Source organism: Wyeomyia smithii, chromosome 2 (genome assembly GCF_029784165.1).
Source record: "Wyeomyia smithii strain HCP4-BCI-WySm-NY-G18 chromosome 2, ASM2978416v1, whole genome shotgun sequence".
In the NCBI taxonomy this organism is placed as follows: Eukaryota; Metazoa; Arthropoda; class Insecta; order Diptera; family Culicidae; genus Wyeomyia; species Wyeomyia smithii.
In genome coordinates, this window is record NC_073695.1 from 16,113,217 (window position 1) to 16,134,832 (window position 21,616).

General features: G+C 41.2%; 2 protein-coding genes across 2 annotated transcripts in view; one reads left to right on the forward strand and one right to left on the reverse strand.

The window, feature by feature from the left end:
• LOC129723821 (synaptic vesicle 2-related protein) overlaps positions 1 to 14,825 on the forward strand; it is a 27,306-nt gene extending 12,481 nt beyond the window's left edge. The window contains exons 4-8 of the mRNA XM_055678273.1: positions 13,366 to 13,429; positions 13,491 to 13,616; positions 13,682 to 13,753; positions 13,814 to 14,217; positions 14,278 to 14,825. Of these exons, the coding sequence (XP_055534248.1) occupies positions 13,366 to 13,429; positions 13,491 to 13,616; positions 13,682 to 13,753; positions 13,814 to 14,217; positions 14,278 to 14,572 (961 nt within the window). The 3' untranslated portion in view covers positions 14,573 to 14,825. The remainder of the gene's footprint in view (positions 1 to 13,365; positions 13,430 to 13,490; positions 13,617 to 13,681; positions 13,754 to 13,813; positions 14,218 to 14,277) is intronic.
• LOC129723820 (protein MTO1 homolog, mitochondrial) lies at positions 14,753 to 17,248 on the reverse strand. Its single transcript, XM_055678272.1, has 5 exons — positions 17,030 to 17,248; positions 15,305 to 16,976; positions 15,142 to 15,245; positions 15,026 to 15,086; positions 14,753 to 14,972 (listed from the first exon to the last, which is right to left on the reverse strand). The coding sequence occupies exons 1-5, from the start codon at positions 17,101 to 17,103 to the stop codon at positions 14,877 to 14,879; spliced, it is 2,007 nt and encodes a 668-aa protein (XP_055534247.1). The 5' UTR covers positions 17,104 to 17,248; the 3' UTR covers positions 14,753 to 14,876.
• Positions 17,249 to 21,616: the final 4,368 nt, after the last annotated feature.

Below are 21,616 nucleotides of genomic sequence, written 5' to 3' on the forward strand. Positions count from 1 at the left end.
ATCAACCAGCACTTCTAATATCCGTCTAATTTCCGGAAGGAAATAGGACGGGTGCTTGACCGGTTTAATCGATCGGAGAGCTTCGATAGAACTGAGGCTGTCCGAGAAGATGAAATAATTGCCTGGTGTCTTGAGCTCGATAATTCGCAGCGAATTGTGTATGGCAGCAAATTCAGCTACATATATGGAGCAAGGTTGTGCCAGTTTGCGGGATATGTGATGATCTGTGTTAAAAACGCCAAATCCGGATTGTCCATCCATCACAGATCCGTCCGTGAAAAAGGAGTTCTGTTCTGGGAGGTGGCCGAATTTTGCCGAAAATATTAATGGCACAACTGTTGGTTTAAGGTGTTCGGGAATTCCATGGATTTCTAGTTTCATCGTCAAATCAAATACAACAGAAGAATTGTTGAGCGATGTTGAAATCTCACGGGATGGAGCAACAACCGAAGGGTTTATCTCCATGGTCATGAACCGCTGGTACACTGACATACAGGGTTTCTGAACAACTTCCAAACACCTCTCATAGTTCTCGATTATCATTGGGTTTGCTATCTCCGATCTGATGAGGAAACGAAGAGCCAACTCGAATAGCCTCTCTTTGAGTGGTAGTACTCCCGCAATGACCTCTAGAGACATGGTATGTGTCGATTGCATGCAGCCTAGAGCGATACGCAAACAACGGTATTGTATCCTCTCTAGCTTCAGCATGTGTGAGGCTGCGACTCCTCTGAAGCATATGCTGCCGTATTCTATTACGGGCAGAATAGTTGTTTGGTAGAGTCGTATTAAATCCTCTGGATGCGCTCCCCATGATGTTCCTGTTACCATCCGAAGAAAATTAATTCTCGGTTGGCATCTTTGCTTCAGGTAATTGACATGTTTTCCCATGTGCACTTAGAGTCATACCATACTCCTAGATACTTGAAGCTAGGTGACTAAGTGATGGGTATTCCGGACAGAACTAGCTCGAAGCGAGGTGGTGGTCGCTTTTTTGAAAAGACTACCATCATCTGGCCCAACCGGTCAGATTATCTAGCGTATTTTGCAGGCTGTTTTTCATGTCTACAGCTAGAGTCGCCGTGACTGATACAACGCAGTCGTCAGCTAACTGGCGCATTGTACAGCCGTCCGTCAAGCATGTGTCGATGTCACTGCTGTAGAAGTTGTACAACAGCGGACTCAGACAAGAGTCTTGGGGGAGACCCATGTAGCTTGTTCGTGTTATTGTTGAAGAACCGTGGTTGAAAAGTAAATGCTTTTCAGACAACAGGTTGATCAAAAAGTTTGTTAATATAGGGGAGAATCCTCTCTGATGCAGTTTCTCGGAAAGAATTTCGATTGAAACTGAATCAAATGCGCCTGTGATATCCAGGAAAACCGAAGTCATTTGTTGTTTGCTGCCAAGAGCCATTTCCGCTTCTGTGGCTAGCAATGCCAGGCAATCGTTAGGGCCCTTGCCCCTACGAAAGCCGAACTGGGTCTCTGATAGTTGGTTAGTTGTTTCTGCCCAGTTGTCAAGTCTACGCAGGATCATTTCTTTAAGCAATTTGCGTATGCATGAGAGCATCGCAATCGGCCTGTACGAGCGGTGATCTGCGGCAGGTTTGTCTGGCTTTTTGATTGCGATAATCCTAACCTGTCTCCAAGCTTCCGGAATCATATTGTTCCTGATAAGCTTATTAAGCAGTTTAAGAAATCGTAGCTTGGCCGAGTCCGGCAGGTTTTTCATCAAATTAAATTTGATCCTGTCCGGTTCTGGAGCCTTATTCTTGCAAGACGCGAGGGCAATTGAAAACTCCAACATGGTAAATTCTGGTTCTTCAATAGCCGTTGTATCGCTGAATTTTTGCTGTGATGGGACAGCGTCTGGGCATACCTTTTTCGCGAAATCATAGATCCAACGTTCAGAGTATTCATTAACCTCATTACTGTCGGACCTATTGCGCATTTTTCGAGCCGTATTCCAGAGATAGCTCATAGAAGCATCTCTGGGTAACGTGCTTATGAAATTTTGCCAGTATGATCTTTTTTTCAGTTTGTGTAGCTTAGACTGTTTTATTTCAAGCTCCCTAAACTGATCATAGAGCTCAATTGAGCCACCATTCCTGAATGCTAAGTATGATGCTTTCAGAGCTTTTTTCATCTCGGTGCAATCTTTGTCCCACCATTGTTTGTTGGGACGAATTTTCAACTTGTTCTCAGGGGCGGGCCTCGTCTGAGATTGCAACGCGCTATCTAGCACTAATGTTGCAAGGAAGTTGTATTCGTCAGATGGGGAAAGCTCTTCGTTTGTTTCGAGACCCTGGGATATTATGTTCGAGAATTTTCCCAATCAATATTCCGGGTAAGATCATACTCTACTTCGACTGTGGTAGCAGAATGGAGCCTGTTCATAATCGAAATACTGATTGGCAAATGGTCGCTACCGTGGGGATCTTGAATAATCTCCCATTTGCAGTCCAAAGCTATTGAGGAGGAGCACATCGACAAGTCTAATGTGCTCTCTCGTATTGGAGGCCTTGCTATTCTCGTAGCTAATCCAGGTTTGTTCAATAAGGTCAGATCGAAGTCGTCTAACAAACTTTCAATGAGAACAGCACGGCTGTCATCCCTGGGTGCTCCCCACGCCGTACCGTGAGAGTTGAAATCTCCCAGGATAAGGCGTGGAGTCGGAAGAAGTTCAGCTATTTGTGTCAGCTGCAACCGATTAATAGTAGCTCTAGGCGGAATGTAGACTGATGCAACAGTGAGGCCCTCACCAGCAATTGTTATATGGCAAGCAACAATTTCAATACCGTCAATTGCTGGGAGAGGAATACGGAAGAATGTGTAGCATTTTTCGATACCAAGGAGCACTCCGCCATAAAAGTTTCCTCGGTCTAAACGGATGATATTGAAGTCTGGTACGGCTAGTGTCGTATCAGTTGATAACCATGTTTCAGATAGCGCGAAAATATCGCATTTGCTATCGTGAACCAGAGGTTTAAATTTATCTAATTTGGGGATCAAACTTCTACAGTTCCATTGTATGATCCTTGTTGTCGATTCGTCACTTCTGTTGTCTAATTTAGACATCGAAGGATACGAACGCGAGGAGGGGCCATTTGGTGCTTAGTTGCTTACCCAACATGCAAATTGTTGGAAGCCAAGCCGAGATCATGCTTTTAAGAGTATCGGATAAACCAAAAGTGGTAAATATCCATTCAACGATCATTTTGAATGAGATACGTCCATCAGTGGTCTGTATTTCAGGTTCCGATGACTGTTTTTTGGCGGAAGCAGATTGTTTTCCTGGTAGTTTGGGAAACTCTTTATCGAAATTGTTACCCTCAGGATTAAGCTTGAATCCTGGAGGTGACGGCTTAGCAATATTTTGCTTAGGAGGACCACTTGGGGTATCTGTATGCGTTTTCTTCTGCTCTTTTCTAGGGAGCTTGGGGGAAGATACGCTTGCTCGTTTCCGCACGGCCCCGCTTGACGGAAAAGGTTGATATACCTCTTCATCATCATTGGGATCGTCATGTCCCAAGCTGGAATACGGGTTTTCCTGATGCTAAGGCAGTCTTTAGCATCTGTGCAAATGACTGCTTACAGCGTTGTTTCGTCGATTTTTTCAACGCTTCTGAGCGCAATTTATATGTTGGGCACGCTTCTATTTTATGTGGTTCACCTCCACATAGACAGCATTTTACGTGCTGTTCGCTACAAGTGTGGTTAATCTCGGAGATTTCACCACACTTGGAGCATTTAGATTTCTTATTGCAGTGGGTTTTCGTGTGCCCTAACTGCAAACAGTTCGTACACGTCATGACTTTCGGAAAAAAAAGTCTTACGGGTAGTCGAAGCTTGTGGAGCTCGACAAAATCCGGGAGTACTTTTCCCTAAAAAGTTACTCTAAACGAGTCATTTGGGGAATATTTGCCCGTATTGTCCTTGGAATACTTTCTCCTGCATTCAAGGATCTTGACTTCAGGAAGGGATGGATTTTTAAAACATCCAACACCTTTCATAATATCTCCTTCAGTGAGGTCAGCCTCTGTGATAACACCTTCTATTTCAACAACGCGTGCCGGTATATAAACGCGGTACTCGATGTTGAAATTTGGATCCTGGACGACAGCATTTGCTTGTCGAGGATCAGAAAAGGTTGCCTTCAGCTTGTCCGTTTTGACTTTAAAAATCTCAGTCAAGCTGGTGTAATCTTTTTTCAGAGTTTTGCATATCTGCATAACTCTGAGAGGTTTATTTTTGGGTCGGAAAAACACGACCCAACGAAGACCGGGTTGGTTCACCTGGTACTGTTTGACCCGTATTGGCACATCATTAGTGGATGGGACAATCGGGGCAGTTTTACGGGGCCTTTTACGCTTCTTTACTACATCAAAGAAAGCGTTGTTGTCATTTATGGGAATCTCGGCAAAGTCCATCCCGGACTCTTCACCCTCTGAGGAGGATGAAAGGTCCGGTGGGGTAGCCAGACCCCCAACCGCCATTCAACGGCTGCGCAATGTATTAAGTATAAGAATATGTAATATACTAATGTATACAAGGTAAAAAAAATATGAATATATGTATTATAAAAAGAATGCAAGATAGATCAGTTATGTATATACACAAGTGGGAAAGAGAATAAATAAAAAGTGTCACTTATCTTTGTATATAGTTGTAATCAGCACTAGCGGGAGTTACATCGACTGCAAAACGGCGCCGCCGATTTTCTCCTCTGTCAACGCACGCGCCAAAAACTAGCACGACACCTTCCAGCACAGTTGCGATGTGCACCGTCTGAGAAACGGCGTCACCGCCTCCTTTCCCTCGCCGGAGCTCCGATCAAATCGCCCTGTTCTGCTGGGAGAAGAAGCAAACCAAAAAACAAGCGCTGCACCTTCCAGCACACGCGCCAAAAGCAAGCACTTCACCACTACCACACACTGTTCTTCACCAGCGAGCGCTCTTCGGCTGCCGAATAAGCAATCATTCGATCATCTGTTGTTTGTTTGTCTAATTACCGGCTAAGTTTACGATATTTATTCCACACAGATATGCAAATTTCAATTGCCATCTCAATTTTTATCAGTAACATACAGTACGTGAAAAAAAGTTTATCCACTCCTAGTCACCTAGTACGTTGTGCATTTTCATATTGCAATACATTTTTTACTTATTAATCAAGGCTTTACGAATCAATTTGTGGTAAAATACTTTTACAATTTCATTGTAAGACAGAGAGAGGACATTTTACCTCAGCTCCTCCGCAGATGAATTAGCCTTCGAGTGATATGATCGCTGCAAGGTTTGCATTGTGCAGTCAACTGCTTCAAAAATGATCTAATTTTTGGGAGGAATGCCTTAAGAGAATTTTAGATTGGATCGGGTACATTGAATAGAAGCAACTAGGGTTCTAGATGTTCCTGGAAGTGCTAGGGACTTTTACAGGGATATTTATTTTCCAAACGCAAGAGGAGTTTCTTTCGCAACACTTTTTGATGTGAATGTATTTTTAATTTTGCTTTCAGAAATCCTAGAAACTTTTCAGGTAAGCTTGGGAGAAAGATATTTACTTTTTCTCTTAACGACATGCATAGAAAGTTCCCGCCAATGAACCGTCAGAATCGGTTTCATCTGGGGACATTACTGCCGGTAACCGTAAGTCAGTCCCATCTGTAATTTTGTCAATTTTGAGTTAGTATCGGATTTAAGCCTTTATTTGAGTGTATTTTCAGATGTGTCGATAAGAAATAGTGGTTTGTTCAACAAATGTGGAAATCAATACCAAGTCAATTTGGTTCATTATAAAAAGTAACCGCAAGTCAATCCCAGACTCTTTATAGAACTTCCGGTATACCTACAAAGATTCGATTTTCTTGGCCATTGAGTTGAATCTGTGCTTCTTCCGCTTCTTAGGTTCCCCTAAAATAAATTGGTTTTCGACATGTCGAGTAAATGGAGCTAACTTTACTGTTTCTCGGAAAAATGCGTCTTGACCAGAAGCGTTTAAGTTCCAGAATCGATCGCGGATCTGAATCCTGTCATCTTTCCCGATCTAGTTCACGCACTGTAGTCGACATTTCTTACAGTTGATTGCCTTTATGGCATGTGACTTGCGCCTCCTCTTTGCAGTCATTTTTTTGGATTTTTTTCTTGGTTCGTTTCTTCGTGGATCTATCCGGAAAGTCTTCAGTATCGAAAAAACTTTCATCGGAATCCAGAGTATTGTTCAAAGATATCTGCGAACGTGATGTTCTGGCCTCAAACGGATTTTGATCATCTTGACATTTGTTGTCGGATGAACCATCTGCAGTTCCAGCGGCAGTTTCTTCCAAATCCTCACGAGATGAGGTTCCGGTCCGGACGTTCCGGTCGGTTCCGTACATCATGAGACTTTCCAACACCGATTTTTTAAGCTGTTCTCTTGGACATATACTTCCAAACTGGGAAGGGTTGACGGCGTTTCACGGCAATGAATAAAAATACGTCAATACGCACTATAGCATCACCATGACAATGTGACTGACTTGTGGTTACTTTTCTCTTCGGTGTATAATGTAACGGCAAGTCAGTCCCACTCATGGTTATCATGAAATCAATAATTTCAGTGGTTTATACAACGCAATTTGTGCTGGATAGTATGCAAACTATATTATAGCACTAATATTGTCAAAATAATTCATCGCCGTCTAACCGTTGCTATTAGGGATTGCCAATCCTCTTATTTTGACGCTACGTCTGGAATACCGCAGGGAAGTCACTTAGGACCGCTCATCTTCCTGCTCTATGTTAATGACGTGAACCTAGTCATTAAAGGACCACGGTTGTCTTACGCGTTCTGGGATTCATCTTCAGGATCGCTAAAGACTTTACGAATATCTACTGCCTTAAATCATTGTATTGCGCTTTATCTCGCTCTATACTGGAGTACTGCTCGGTTGTCTGGACTCCTCATTACAACAATGGCGTGGAAAGAATAGAATCAGTTCAACGGCGCTTTTTGAGATTCGCTCTTCGTAAACTGCCATGGACGGATCGCTTCCGTCTACCAAGCTATGAAAGCCGCTGCTTATTAATTCGTTTGGAGCTTCTGTCTTTCCGTAGAGAAACAGCCAGGGCATTGTTCACCACTGACCTTTTACAAGGCCGCATAGACTGTCCCGCTCTTTTGGAACAAGTAAATATAAACGTGCGACCTCGTGCTCTGCGAAACAATTCGATGCTACGACTGCCTGCTCAACGAACTAACTACAGCATTTTTGGCGCAATGGTTGGTCTCCAACGGTTGTTCAACAGAGTATCTGCTCTATTTGACTTTAATTTACCTCGAACGCTTCTTCGTCGGCGATATCGTTTATTTTTTTCAAGATCTGACTAGTTCAAATGTTATATTGTTTGTAATATGTAATATTGTATTGACTCTCTGAAGATATTTTAATTGTTAGCTTTAAGTTACACCATTTGGGCACATGCCTGCCTGTTGGTGAATATACCAAATAAATAAATAAATATAAATCTTATTTCAGTGAAAACTGAGCGTGAACAAAATATTTTTAGAAGCTGTTTTCTCAATTTCGTATTTTTACAGATGGGACTGACTTGTGGTTACCGGCAGATTAGATCAAAGGGATTTGATTCAATGAGAGAAGTCATCGCGGTCTTCTTGAACTTGTCAGCGTAATAACGCTTCGAACGCTCTTTAACCCTTTATAAGGCAGTGGCAACTATATTGCCACCAACAAAATTTATTTTTTTCGCTGCACTAAGAATATTGTTTTCAAATTTGGCTTAACCAAAGACTTCTAAAGGTGTTTTAGAACACTTCAGTTTTTTTCTAGGACTGCTTGAAGTGAACAATATTGATTTTGAGATCATTTTTATGTGAATAAACCGTGATTTTAGACCGTGTTTAGGAAATTCATTCTTAATTTGGTGAAAATCCAATAAATTGGTAAGTTTTTCACCAGGAACTTTCTATTCAGGACCTACTGTATTCGACTATGCAGTTTTTTCGTTAAAATACATGGTGTATTGGACGACAAATTTCAAATTTCTTCCTAAATTTTTTTTCTGGATACCACTTGAAAAATCCTTCGCTTTGTTCTTTTCCATGCAAAATAAATTAAGTCCTACTGTTACATTCTAATTACTATGATTTTCCATTTCTTATAATTTCAAAAAATCAAGCTTACAATGCAGCTGCAAAAATATTGCTTCCATCGTTTTTGGGGTTAACGGGCAGTGGCAACTATATTGCCACCAACGTTTGTGCCGTTAACGGGCAGTGGCAACTATATTGCCACCAACATCGTGGCGTTAACGGGCAGTGGCAACTATATTGCCACCAATGTTTTTGGGGTTAACGGGCAGTGGCAACGATATTGCCACCAATTTTTTCAATTGATTCAATAGTGATTTTTTAACAAAGGTATATTTGTGTTGTTGCTTCTGCAAGGAATATGTTTTATTAAAGTTTATGTCGATTCCTTGCGTAGTTTTCACGGCCTTATAAAGGGTTAAGAGACTGCTTAATATTATCATTTTATCCCTGCGCTGTATGTACACCGCGCAGTTCGAGATCTCATGCTGATTCTCCTCGCGGTAAGTGCATTTTTTAGTATTTACTATGCTGGAATCTTCAGCATGATTCTCTCCACGCTTGCCACGATGTGCCCTGTTACAGCAGCGAGCGGCTGCGTGGACTAACTGCTTGCAATTAAGGCAGTTCATGACGGGGATATGTACTCCTTACAGGTAGATGAATTCGCTGGAACAAGACGTGGTTAGGTAGTTCAAATCCGGCAAACGTAACATGAAACGAGTCTGACGTAGTGTTTAATTTTGTACCACCGACGATTGACACAGACCGTAATTGCTTGCAATCCAGTATCTTTATAACGAAGAAAGTAGTATTTTTGAAGCATCCAATATCGAATTCTAAAATATTTTTTTTTAACTTATTTATTTGACACGGCACAATACCACTAAGTTTACGGTGCCAAATACAAAAAAAAATCTACTGCTCTATTGATTGTTATTTGGTACGTTTCTTTTTTCTGTTATGGGAGCATTTTGGCTGGTACTACGCGTTGTGATCTTTTCCCGGGGAGGGGAACAAACACTCTTTTCTGCCGCCGGATCAGGCCCAATAGTGTCGTTTTCGCTGGCTGAGATCTCGCTGTCGCTTCCACACAAGGCATTGTTCTCTCGGAGTCTTCGTTTTGTCTTTCGGTCCACGGTTTTAAACTCGTCAGTATCGGTATCGGGTGAGGTGTCCTCAGTTTGCGCTGGTGTGTCTTGTACTGATGTTTTTTCCGTTGCTGTTTTGACTGTTGGCTGCTTCGCATTTGGATTTTGTGTTGTTGTCTTTGTTGCTTCCGATGATGATGACGGCTTTTTTTTGTTCACACAATAGGATGACGGCTTTGTCGATGGTTGTTTATTTGTTTTTTCGTCTCTGGGTTTTCGAGGATGAGGAACTGCGTTTTACTGCTTCATTGCAGGGTTTTCCAGGATGAGCCTCTAGTCCACATCATTGGCAAGTTGGACGTTGATTTTTGTAGGTAACCAAGCTTTGTTCGGGGTAGGTTCGACCGGCAAAAGTGACAAAACTTGGTATAGGTTTTGATAAACGCATACGCACGATACGGACACCGTTGTAAACTCCCGGAAAGAAATTTTTCCATGTATCGTGTCTAATAGACAAAACTACTCCATACTCGCCTATTATACGTTCTATTGACCTCGGACTAAACGCCCTTAGAAGGTCATGGATGCGTCAATGGCATTTTCTTCCATGTACACCGGAATCAAATAATTTGATTGCCCATTCCGATACGATGTTTCACGTTGTTTTCGGTTATAAATTTTTCAGCTGCATCGAGTAACTTGAATGTGATCAACACACAATTACGAACATGATGCATTTGAATACTATTGACTTCATCGACATTGATTTTCATCTCGCTTTTCATTATTCTTTCAACTTCACGACGCGTGGGACGCGAAACACAGGATGCCAAATCAACCACGGCAGTGTTAACACGCATCACACAATCACGCATCACGCATCACAACAGAACGGCTGCGCGGCGCAAAGCACTTTTTTTATGGAGACTGACTTTTGTACGTGCTGCTTGGATGAAGCGACAAACGAGACTCGGTTTCTAGAATATACTCGAAAGACAGATTCGAATCGATTATGACACCGTCGAACTCCACGTCTTGTGCGAGTATATACACACGGTACTCCCGAGTAAAGAGCTTGGAACAAATTTCAGGTCATTGAACATGACACGGAACTTGTTTGGTCTAATCTCCGAAATTTCGGTCACGACCTAGTATTCAAAGATTTTGATTTTAATCCTGCTTTGGGCTGAAAGCAGGTAACTGATTCTTTTAGGTGGAGCTTGGCACGAGTGGTGATTATAACGGGAGCAGATGGAGTGTGATCAGGAGGGACTAAGTGACAGAGGAACGCACTTGTAACGTGGATAACAAACTCGTACCTTTTTTCTCAACGCACAACACACGAATACGAGAAAGAACCAATTATTTTGAACTTCTGCAAAATTTTAGCAAATTTGTCGCTTGTTTTTCGACAGACGTCTAAAGCTGTCCGATTTTTCGACTTAATTACTTCCTGGACGCTGCTGAACAATTTTGCTTAACTCTGCCACATCCCGGAACGCTGTACCTCAGTGGCGTAGCGTGACCGGGTGACACCCGGGGCGGAAAATTTGGGTGTCACCCCGCTCCCCCTGGGTGGTGGGTGCCACTCCCACCAGATTGCAGCGAAATCATCTTGTTATCAAAAATTGTGAGGGTTTACACGCTCGTTTTAAATTGCATTAAATCTACCCATTTTTGAAAATTGGTTGAAACTATACTCTTAGGAACAAATTTATATTTATAATTTTCGAGAGTTTCACCTCGACCTCCAACTAGCTGATAATTGATCGCACGGATGTCACATTCTTGAAGGTGTCACATATGATAATTTTCCATCGCAGTGGTTTCTCGGTTGCCTCAGCTCATACTTATGTGGTAGAGTTCCACGAGTACACATTAATTCCTCAATTATTCTTCGAACGGTTGACAGAATCTACACACTTTTTTTTGAGTGGATCTAAACACTGATGAAAGTTCCAATCAGCAGTCCATCTTACCACTGATGAAGGCACTAAGTCAGCGTTGGAATGCGTATTTGGAAGTGATAAGTGAAATGTGATAGAATTAAAAAGTGAAGCGAAATAAAAGTGTGAAGCAAAAAAGCATTAATTTCTGCTGTTCGTCACAGTTTTCAAACACCTCTGGCATTTCTCAAGGTTGTAACTTAGGACCTTTGCTGTTTACGCTGTTCTTTAATGGTGTTTGCTTACTGCTGGACGTTGGTCGTGAATTAATGTACGTAGACGATCTTAAGCTGAATTTGATAACAACAAACCGGGAAAAAATAAAAGCCATTCCTGTGAATTTTGGTGTCCTATGAAATCTACAAATAGCACTAGTTTTAATCTACCATAGCCTAGATCAGCTATCCGGTAAAGCTGTTCTGGTCACGTACTACAGGGTTTTGCCATTTTTGTGGATAGGGCAGATAACTCCATCCCTGCACTCCTCAGGCAGCTGTTCAGTATTTCAAATCTTGAAAGTCAGTCGATGAAGGCACGCGACCATTCTGTCTACGCCCATTTTAATAAGTTCCTCTCCAAACCATCTTCGCCGGCCAAATTGTTGTTCTTCAGCCGCATGACGGCATTCTTAACTTTGCCTATCGTTGGAGGTGGCCTGTCTCCGTCGTCTACTGCACCGACGATGTCATATTCCTAGAGTCGGCGGAATCGATGAGTGTACGCTGCACTTTCCAATCACCGGTTTGAACTCCTTCTTCTTGCCAGTCTGACCGTTGTAATCCCCGAAATGATTTCATGCGTTTGGCAAAACTCAACCTTATCAACATCGGTGCTTCCGACGTGAGAGCTTTGCACATTGATGATACTGACGTTGAAAAAACCGGCCTTTGATTCTCTAAAGTCACATTCGGGGTATTATCGGTCAACACTCAATCTCCCGCTTCTGCTCATCACATCAAAACAGGGCCAGATTGAAACGGTGGAGGGCCCGGGGCAAATTCGTTTGTGAGGCCCTCTTTTTTAAATACATTTAGAGATAACGTTCTGGAAGGTGACGAGCAAAAAAACAAGTCGCCCCAGGACTAGGGGGGGGCCCTCAATCGGGAGGCCCGGGGCATTCCCCCCCCCCCTCAAATCCGGGCCTGTATCAAAAGCAAGACCTCATCTCTTTTTGTTTCTTTTTCTTTCACTTTCTACAGGGCATTCCTGAGGATTTTTTTTCAGGAATCCTTTTCAAGGACGCTCACGAATCCAATGTGAGGAATCCTAGAGAACCTATGCGAATCGTATGTGTTCGTCCGGGTTCTCTGATGAGCATATTTTTTAACGACTCTCTCATCAGGCATTCTGGCTACATGTCCAGACCATAGCAGCCAGTCACGCTGTAGTACCTTTACTACAGCGGTTCTCAACCTGAGGTACGCGTACCCCTGGGGGTACTCGAAAGCCTTCAGGAGGTTCGCGAAAGAAAAATCAGTAATGGCGGATAAAGCAATTTTCAATTATACTTCATTTGTTGATCAATTTTACTCCTAAAACCTGACTGTAGCAATCCTGCAAACGACGATAGTTGAATTTTAAACCTGGACTAGACTACCACAACATGATCTACCACTACTCTCTCTCACTCTTCGAAAACATTCCAAGCCAGGGGGTACAATCGGTATGAAAAATATCGCCAAGGGGTACGCGGACAAAAAAAGGTTGAGAACCGCTGCTTTACTATATCAGTATGTGAGTTTTCGTTATAATTGACCATTTCTTTGCACGTTTGCTGTTCGTACTGCACCACTAGGGGCAATGTAAACCCTTCCCCTGCTTTAGATCAGCTAACGTTACGAATGAGTCTCATGTCTTGTCGGCTATGCGCATGATTACGACCCCTTCAGCGTCATACGACTTAACTTAAATAGCTTCGGCAGGAGTCGTGTTCCAGCATGATATGCCACAGTTCGTTTCTTTTCAAAATCCACAAACATATAGTATGTCTGCAAGTTATACTCCCGGAACTTATTCTGCTCGCTGGCCAAACCGAATTAATGGAAATTTCCTACAACAAAAACAAAAGACACTTGATCTCGTTTGTAGTCACAGCCTACTCCTGAATACTAGAAGCCTATTATTCAAAATCCTGAATAGAAAAAGGAGAAAAAAATGGGATTAATTCTGAACTAATTCAAGCTTTTTCAGAACTAAATTAATACATGTAAAATTAATAATTTCCTCCTTTTCTTCTCAGTGTCACGTTATACGCCGAGTTCCTGCCGACAAAGCAGCGCGCTAAATGTGTGGTCCTGCTGGACGTAAGTATACGCTCATCACACGGTAAATCGAATTTCTAACTTTATCTAACCGATTTCACAGTGTTTCTGGGCATTAGGAGCCTGCTTCGAGGTGGCACTGGCTATGGCCGTAGGTCCAAACCTTGGATGGCGATGGCTTCTCGGACTATCCGCGGCTCCGTTGTTTGCGTTTGCTGTTGTAACACCGGTAGGATCAAGTCAATTTTCTGTAATTTTTCAATTTGAGGCTAAATCTGGTGTTTAAAATTTCAGTGGTTGCCTGAATCTGCCCGTTATCACGTTACTAGCGGGCAAAGCGATAAGGCGTTGGCTACTCTCGAGCAGGTAGGCCTTGTCTAGTCTAGACTCCAAAAACTGGTAGAAATTAAAACTTTTAATTTGTAGATCGCCAAAGATAACAAGCGACCAATGCTGTTGGGTCGACTGGTGGTGGAAGGTCCTACCGGGTCCCGGGGTAGCGTAAAAGCGTTGCTCGGCAGTTCGCTCCGAAGAACCACGTTGCTGTTGTGGTTTATTTGGATGTCGTGTGCCTTCTGCTATTACGGCCTGGTGCTAATGTCTACAGAATTGTTCGGTGGCAAGAATAAAACGGTTCTGCCTGATACGGAAAACGATTGTCACCCACTAGCCACAACCGATTACATGGATCTACTGTGGACGACGTTGGCCGAATTTCCCGGCATCTTCGCTACCATCTACGTGATCGAGAAGTTTGGCCGCAAGAAAACAATGGCACTACAGTTTCTGCTGTACGCAGGGTGTGTCCTAATGATCACCGTTACCGATGTGTAGGTTAACCGATTTTACGATCATAGTAATTTTTTCAAACTAGATTTTTTTCGTTACAGACGTGTCTTTTTGACCATCATTTTGTTCATGGCACGTGGCATCATTGCTGGCCTGTTTCAGGCGGCATACGTGTACACCCCGGAAGTTTACCCCACGGCGCTGCGATCGGTCGGAGTCGGTGGTTGTTCTGCTCTGGCCCGTCTAGGAGCTATGGCAACTCCTTACGTGGCCCAAGTACTGCTGCAGTCGTCAATCTGGAGTGCAGTGACGGTGTACGGGTTCTTCGCCGTTTGCGCCAGTGCCGCCTGTATTATGTTACCCTACGAAACACGGGGTACTGACATGGGCCAGTAATAACAGCAATACTCACTTTACGCCGTCCGTTGCATTGAGATTGGCAGTTTGTTCCAAACATTCACTGACACAAAGATACCTCTTCGGTGGAAAAACACACGACACGGTTGTTACTTACTCTAGAAAAAATAAGGATTTTTTGCTTTTGTTGAACGAACAAATCGATTTACAGTGTTTAGATAGTGTGTATATACAAGTATTTATTTTTTCGATATTGACTATTTATTATTACCGCGAGTAAAGTATATTTTCTACTGAAGAAATGGTTTTCTCTTCCACACATTTTGTTCGGAAACTAAGCATGTTAACAGAATGTGGTCATTTCTTGCTGTTTTACATATCGTACGAGTCGAACGATAGTGGATGGTGTTATTCCTTGTATTCGACTGGCGGCTGCAATCTAGAGAGGGATTTATTAACTGATATCATCATATTTCAATCATTTGTACATACCGTTTGAGGTTGGATATTAACAAGCTTCTCTTGTTCTTCGAATGAGAGATTAAGCGTCTTCCTATGAAAAAGAAAATTGAGTCATATTCCCTCGAAAGCATAGCTTAACAACCTACGATAGATAATCAATTGAACTAGGAATATGAAGTCGCTCGTGTTTTTGTACTTCTTCCACTTCTCTAGCTTGCTCCTGGATAGACAAGCTGTACAAGGCTTCGATCTATAAGAAACAAAAAAGCACAATCAGTTTTCATTACTTTTTCTCCAATTCAAACTCACCTTTAGCCTTTGACAGAGCAATGGATCTTCTCTAATCCAACCAAGCACCTGGGGTTCCAAGTCACACAACCGTTCTGTCGCAATATCATCCGCGCTGATCGCAAGCATCTCAAACCCACTTTTAAATATACTCGCCTTTCCTAAAGGCAGACCCAGCTTCTCCCGCCAGGTATTGCTTCCCTTTTTTATGTCACTCAGCAATTCGGTCGCTCTTTTCAATTTATCTCTAATATCAACCATTTTCCGAAACCTGCCCTTGTCAACCAATCCCAGTTGGTACCCTTTTTCCGTTAACCGCAGATCTGCATTATCCGGTCGTAAACTAAGCCGAAACTCTGCTCTACTGGTAAACATCCGATAAGGTTCATTAGTGCCTAGCGTAGTCAAATCATCAACCAACACCCCCAAATAGCCTTCGGTTCGACTAATCATCAATCGCTCTTTACCCTGAACTTTAACAGCAGCATTCGCTCCGGCCAAAACACCCTGAGCAGCGGCCTCTTCGTATCCTGTAGTGCCGTTGATTTGCCCAGCAAAGAACAATCCATCCACTCGTTTAGTTTCCAATGTCGGAAAAAGTTCTCTCGGATCAACAAAGTCATATTCCACTCCATAGCCGGGCCGCACGACTTCAGCCTGTTCCAATCCCGGCAGACAACGAACCAATTTAACCTGTTCCTCTTCTGGCAGAGTACAAGAAAGCCCGTTGGGATAAATCAATTCACTATCGAAACCTTCCGGTTCCAACCAGATCTGATGAGTTTTTTCACCGAATCGCAGCACCTTCGACTCAATCGATGGACAGTATCGGGGGCCGGTCAGTTCCTCCGTCACATGTCGATTACAGTGTAGATTTCTCTTAACAATCTCGTTCACTTCGGTGCTTGTGCTAGTCAGATAGCAGTCCAGCTGATCCTCTGCATTTAACCAAACTCGATCGTTCATGAAGGAGAATGGAATGGGTGGATTATCCCCTGAATTCTTGCTAAGAATGCTAAAATTAATCGAGGATGATTTTATTCGAGGTGGAGTTCCAGTTTTCAGCCTCGAAAGACGAAACCCCAGTTCATCAAGACTTTTCGCCAATCCAATTGCTGGTTCATCACCCATTCTACCGGCCGGCATCGTTTTCAGCCCAATATTGATTTGTCCTCTCAGAAAAGTCCCCGTAGTAATAACCAGCGATTTAGTTTCTATTACTGTGCCATTTTTCAAACTTATTCCTTTTATTCTATTTTTCGATTCGCCTTCAAACCCCTCTAGTACGATATCTTCAACCGAAGCTTCAACAATATTCAAATTTCTCGTAGCCGCCAGCTCCCGCTGTACTTCCGCTTTGTACAATTTTCGATCGATCTGCGCTCGTGGTCCCCAGACGGCTGGACCACGCCGTTTGTTTAGCACCTTGTACTGTACTCCACTCTTATCACAGCAGCGTCCACAAACGCCATGCAGGGCATCAACCTCCCGAATCAGATGCCCCTTTCCGATGCCACCAAACGACGGATTGCAGGACATTTCACCGATGGTGGCTTTCTTGTGGGTCACCAGCAGCGTTCTGGCACCCATCCGGGCGGCGGCCGTGCATGCTTCCGTCCCGGCGTGACCACCGCCGACGACGATCACGTCGTAGGGCGGTTCGGTGCACGGATGGTAGTTATTTGTGAGTTTTCTACAAGATATTTTGTTGAAGGGTTGCGTTAACGATAATAATATATAACTCACCGTTCGCTGTGTACACGATTAGGTAATAAACATCTGTGTAGCTTTAATGTCCTACCCCTATTTACAATTAGCATGTTATACCGTTCTGCGAAAATGCTGAAGTTTAGTGAGTTTTTTGTTAGATATCGAACATGCTCAATATAAACTCCGGTGAAATGTCCAAAACGTTCTAATGATTTTAGGATTTGTTTACGAATGAATGGACGAGAAGCAACTGCCAAATAAACTCACGCTGCAATCTGGTGGCTGCACGGAAAACAAAATCTACCCAACCGGTGGGTACAAACCACCTGAAATGATGTGAACATTATACAACTTACGTGTTGGGTAATTTTGCAATGCGAACGCTCAGTCATTTCAACCTGATAGATTTTAAACATGCTCTTACTCAATGGCGGTGTTTTGATAAAAAGCCAACGTTGAGTAGTTTGAACCAAACATTGGATGAAAAATCAAACTGGTTGAAAAATTGAAAACCCGAGTGATAAGCTTGATTTCGTGAAAGTGGCAAATATAAGTAAAAATTGGTAGTTTTGGCACTGAGTTGGTGATTTTAGGTAACGAACGGTTTATGTGCATCTATTTGTTAATAATAGCCGTCAATTAAAAACAAGATTAACAATGAATTGTTAGAATGGAGCTGAAGCGGAGGCGCTAACAGGGAAAATTGATGAAGCCAGTGATCCCAAATTGGAAGGTATTTGAATAAATACTACTATACTATAATACTAAGATAGATTTTATAGATTGTTTTTCAATTATTTTCTATTTTCAAATAATGTTAAATCAATCGAATGAAACTACCCAAGATAAAGTATGAAAGAGTGAACTCAACGTTGAGTATTTTTGACGTATTATTACACTGAGTGCTATACACCTACTATTTAATTAATCTACAATTACTCAAAATTGGCTTCCTGCACGGAACGACTCCGTTGAGTGAAATCGACATGAACTTGGGTACTTTTCGTTTTCCGTGTAGGTATTACCAAAGTTTTGGTTTCTCTTTGGCAAACTTAAATATAAAATCTCTTAAACTCGTGAGTTTTGAGCGTTTCTAGAAGGCAAATTACTGATTGCTTAACTCGAGCTATTTATTTACGCAGTCACTTTTGATTCATTTAATGGAAAAAAAGTTTAAGAGAGAGAATCTCGAGGTATTCTACATGCCATTCCGAAGTATTTTGACTTGCTGACTTTAATGTTGAATAGTTTAATGTCCGAAATATTTGATATATTTACAAATTTACCTTATTCAAACAAATAAAAAACAACAATAAAAAGATTGTCTAACCCTAAAAAGATAGTCTGCGTCAACTTTTTTGGATTTATTTTTTCAAAACAAAATTCATGTATTTCTGTGACTAAACCGGTAAGCCAATCATATCATCGGTGGCGTACATCTTAACATAGTTTAGGAAGAAATAATAAAAAATATCTACGAAAAACCAATAAACATTATAAAAAAATTCTGATTGCTCACGTTTAGTTTGTGGCTTTGCATTTTTTTGTGCTTTTTCCGCATTCAAAATATTTATTTCGATATTGTCGTCACAATCAATATTCTAAAACGATTTCAGTCATTTGTTCTTTAACATTGAGGAAACAACGTCAAATGCAAGATAATTTACAATTTTGTGTGTTTTCCACTTATGAATATTTATTGTTCTAAAAAACAATACCGTTTAAACGAAATTCTTGTTAGTAAACTAACGAAATATGTATATAGTGGTGGTGGTGGTGTAGCAGCTTGTAGCGAAATTCTCTCAAATTATAAGTCGTATCGCTAGCAAAATGAGCGGGAGCGTTGTCTTGATGTAAGAAGGTTGAACGTTAAAATCAGATGAAACTGCCTTAATCCAACGTTTAATAGATCCAATGATATACAAAAATGTTGTTTATGGATTGTTTTTGTATGCTCAAGTAGTCAACAAATATTAAGCCTTGCGAAGCCCGAAAAAAAGCTGAGTTTTTGAGCGCTTTAAACGACTCTCATCAGGCACTCTGTTTAATTCTAATCGGAATCAGGAGTGTAGTGGTTGATCCAAGTTTCATCCATTGTCACGGAACGTCGCAAAAATTCTTTTATATTGCGTATAATCAATGCCAGATTTTCCGTCAAAAGTTTGACCAACGCGCGTACAACTTTTTCATGTGTGAAAGATGTGACAAACGCGTTTTTTAGATGTCTATGGTCTTAATAGCTCAATCAATTTCACTTTGCGGTTATTTAGTACGATTTTATGTTTTTCGATTTTCCGGCCGGAAAGCGTTTCTGAGCATTGCTTAACGTTTGGGGTAAAAAAATGGACTTTTTTCGGATGGTGGTGAACAAAACTTAGACAGATAATTGAGTTTGCTAAATTTCTCATGGAACGTTACTTGCAAAAAACTTCACGCCCTTGCGAGCGGCCTTCCGGGAGTTAACCCTTTATAAGGCAGTGGCAACTATATTGCCACCAACAACTTTCGTTTTTTTTCTGCTTCATAATTACGAGTTATGATCAGTGATCAGCAGTGGTGGGCACCATTCCGCTAATTCGCTAATTAGCGACGCTAAAATTCAGTTAGAGATTTCGCTAATTTTTGAGCTGGTTAGCGAAACTGTTAGCGTCGCTAAAACTTTGGCTTTCGAAACGCTAATAATAATTCGCTAAATTTTGTAGAGAAGCGACAATAGAAATATTTAAAAACACTGTGAATTACTGATTGCGTACGTAAATTGCTTCGAAAGATGAACAAACTCTAATGCGAAAGCTACTTTTGTCAGTTTTTTACCCTAGAATGGAGTTCCAGTTATCGTACAAGCCACAGAAGTATTTTGAAGAACAAGCACAAGGTCTAGATTGAATTTTCGGCACACCAAGAACTTTGGTAAATTGCAATGCGCTTGAAATTATGACAACTTTGGTTCTACTTTTTCGATTCAGATAAGAATTGAATTTTTATGAAAACATTCCTAAGAGTATCTATTTTCAATGCAAGCTAAATAACTTTTGCTATTCTTGTTTTTACAAAATCAAAAATGAATACCGTTTCATGAACCTCCTACTGTAAATAGCTTTAAAAAGTAATTCTATTCGTTTGTTTAACCAAAAAAGATCAAAGTGGTCCAAATCTTACAAAACACGAATAATAAATATAGCGATATGACTATTTACATATTAAAAAGTTAAAAATAAAATCCTGTCCGAAGAACTTCTATAGTTACGTGAAAACTAAACTAAAATCTGACAATTTTCCCTTTAAAATGCATCTTGACGAAAATGTCGGGGATAACTCGGAAAGGATTTGCAATCTTTTTGCGAAATTTTTCCAAGAAATCTATACAACATTTTCTGAGGAGGATCGCGACCACGATTATTTTGCATTTTATCCAAACTTCTCGAGGGATATTGGTGTAAACCAAATTCATGTGCAGGATATTTTTCAGGCGTTGAATAGCTTAGATGCCTCAAAAGGTCTTGGACCTGACGGAATTACGCCAGTATTTTTGAAAAATCTTGCAACGGAACTTACAGCTCCATTGTTCTGGCTCTTCAACATGTCATTAGAATATGGAAGCTTCCCATCAAAATGGAAAAGCTCGTTTCTAGTGCCTATTTTCAAATCAGGCCGGAAATCCGACATACGTAATTATCGTGGAATAGCCCTAATTTCTTGTATTCCTAAACTATTCGAAGCAATTGTAAATAAAAAACTATTTACCCAAATTAAAAACCGGAAAACTGAGAAGCAACATGGCTTCTTCAAGGGCCGTTCAACATCGACCAATTTACTTGAATTTATAAATTATTCATTGAATGCAATGGATAATGGAAACCATGTAGAAGCTCTTTACACAGATTTCAGTAAGGCATTTGATCGCATAGACATACCAATGCTACTTTTCAAATTGCAAAAAATGGGATTTGAGCCAGAACTCCTGAAGTGGCTCGAATCATATTTAACCAATCGCCAACAAATAGTTAAATTTAACGGACAAAACTCAAATCCGATTCTAGTCACTTCTGGTGTCCCCCAAGGCTCTCATTTAGGACCTCTTCTTTCCATCTTGTACGTTAACGACATTTCCTTTATTCTCAAAAAACTAAAAGTGTTAATTTATACCGACGATATGAAGCTCTTTTTGGGAATAAGAAATGAAGAAGACATCAATGCATTCCAGAATGAAATATACATATTCTACACATGGTGTAAAAAAAGTTTACTAAAGTTAAATGTAAAAAAATGCAACCACATATCATTCTGTCGTAAAAGAACAACACCAAACATTACAATATCATTAGGAAACCAAACTGCAGCAAATTGTGAAAGAGTTAGGCACTTTGGAGTTGTCTTAGACTCCAAACTAACCTTCATTGACCACTACAACACAATAATCCACAAAGCTAATAACATGCTAGGATTGATAAAGCGCTTTTGTTTCAACTTTCAGGATCCGTATACCATCTGGATACTGGATACTGGAATACTGCAGCATTGTATGGTCACCCTATACAATCACACACGAAGAAAGAATAGAATCGGTACAAAAGCAATTTCTATTGTATGCTCTTCGTAAATTAGGTTGGACATCATTTTCTC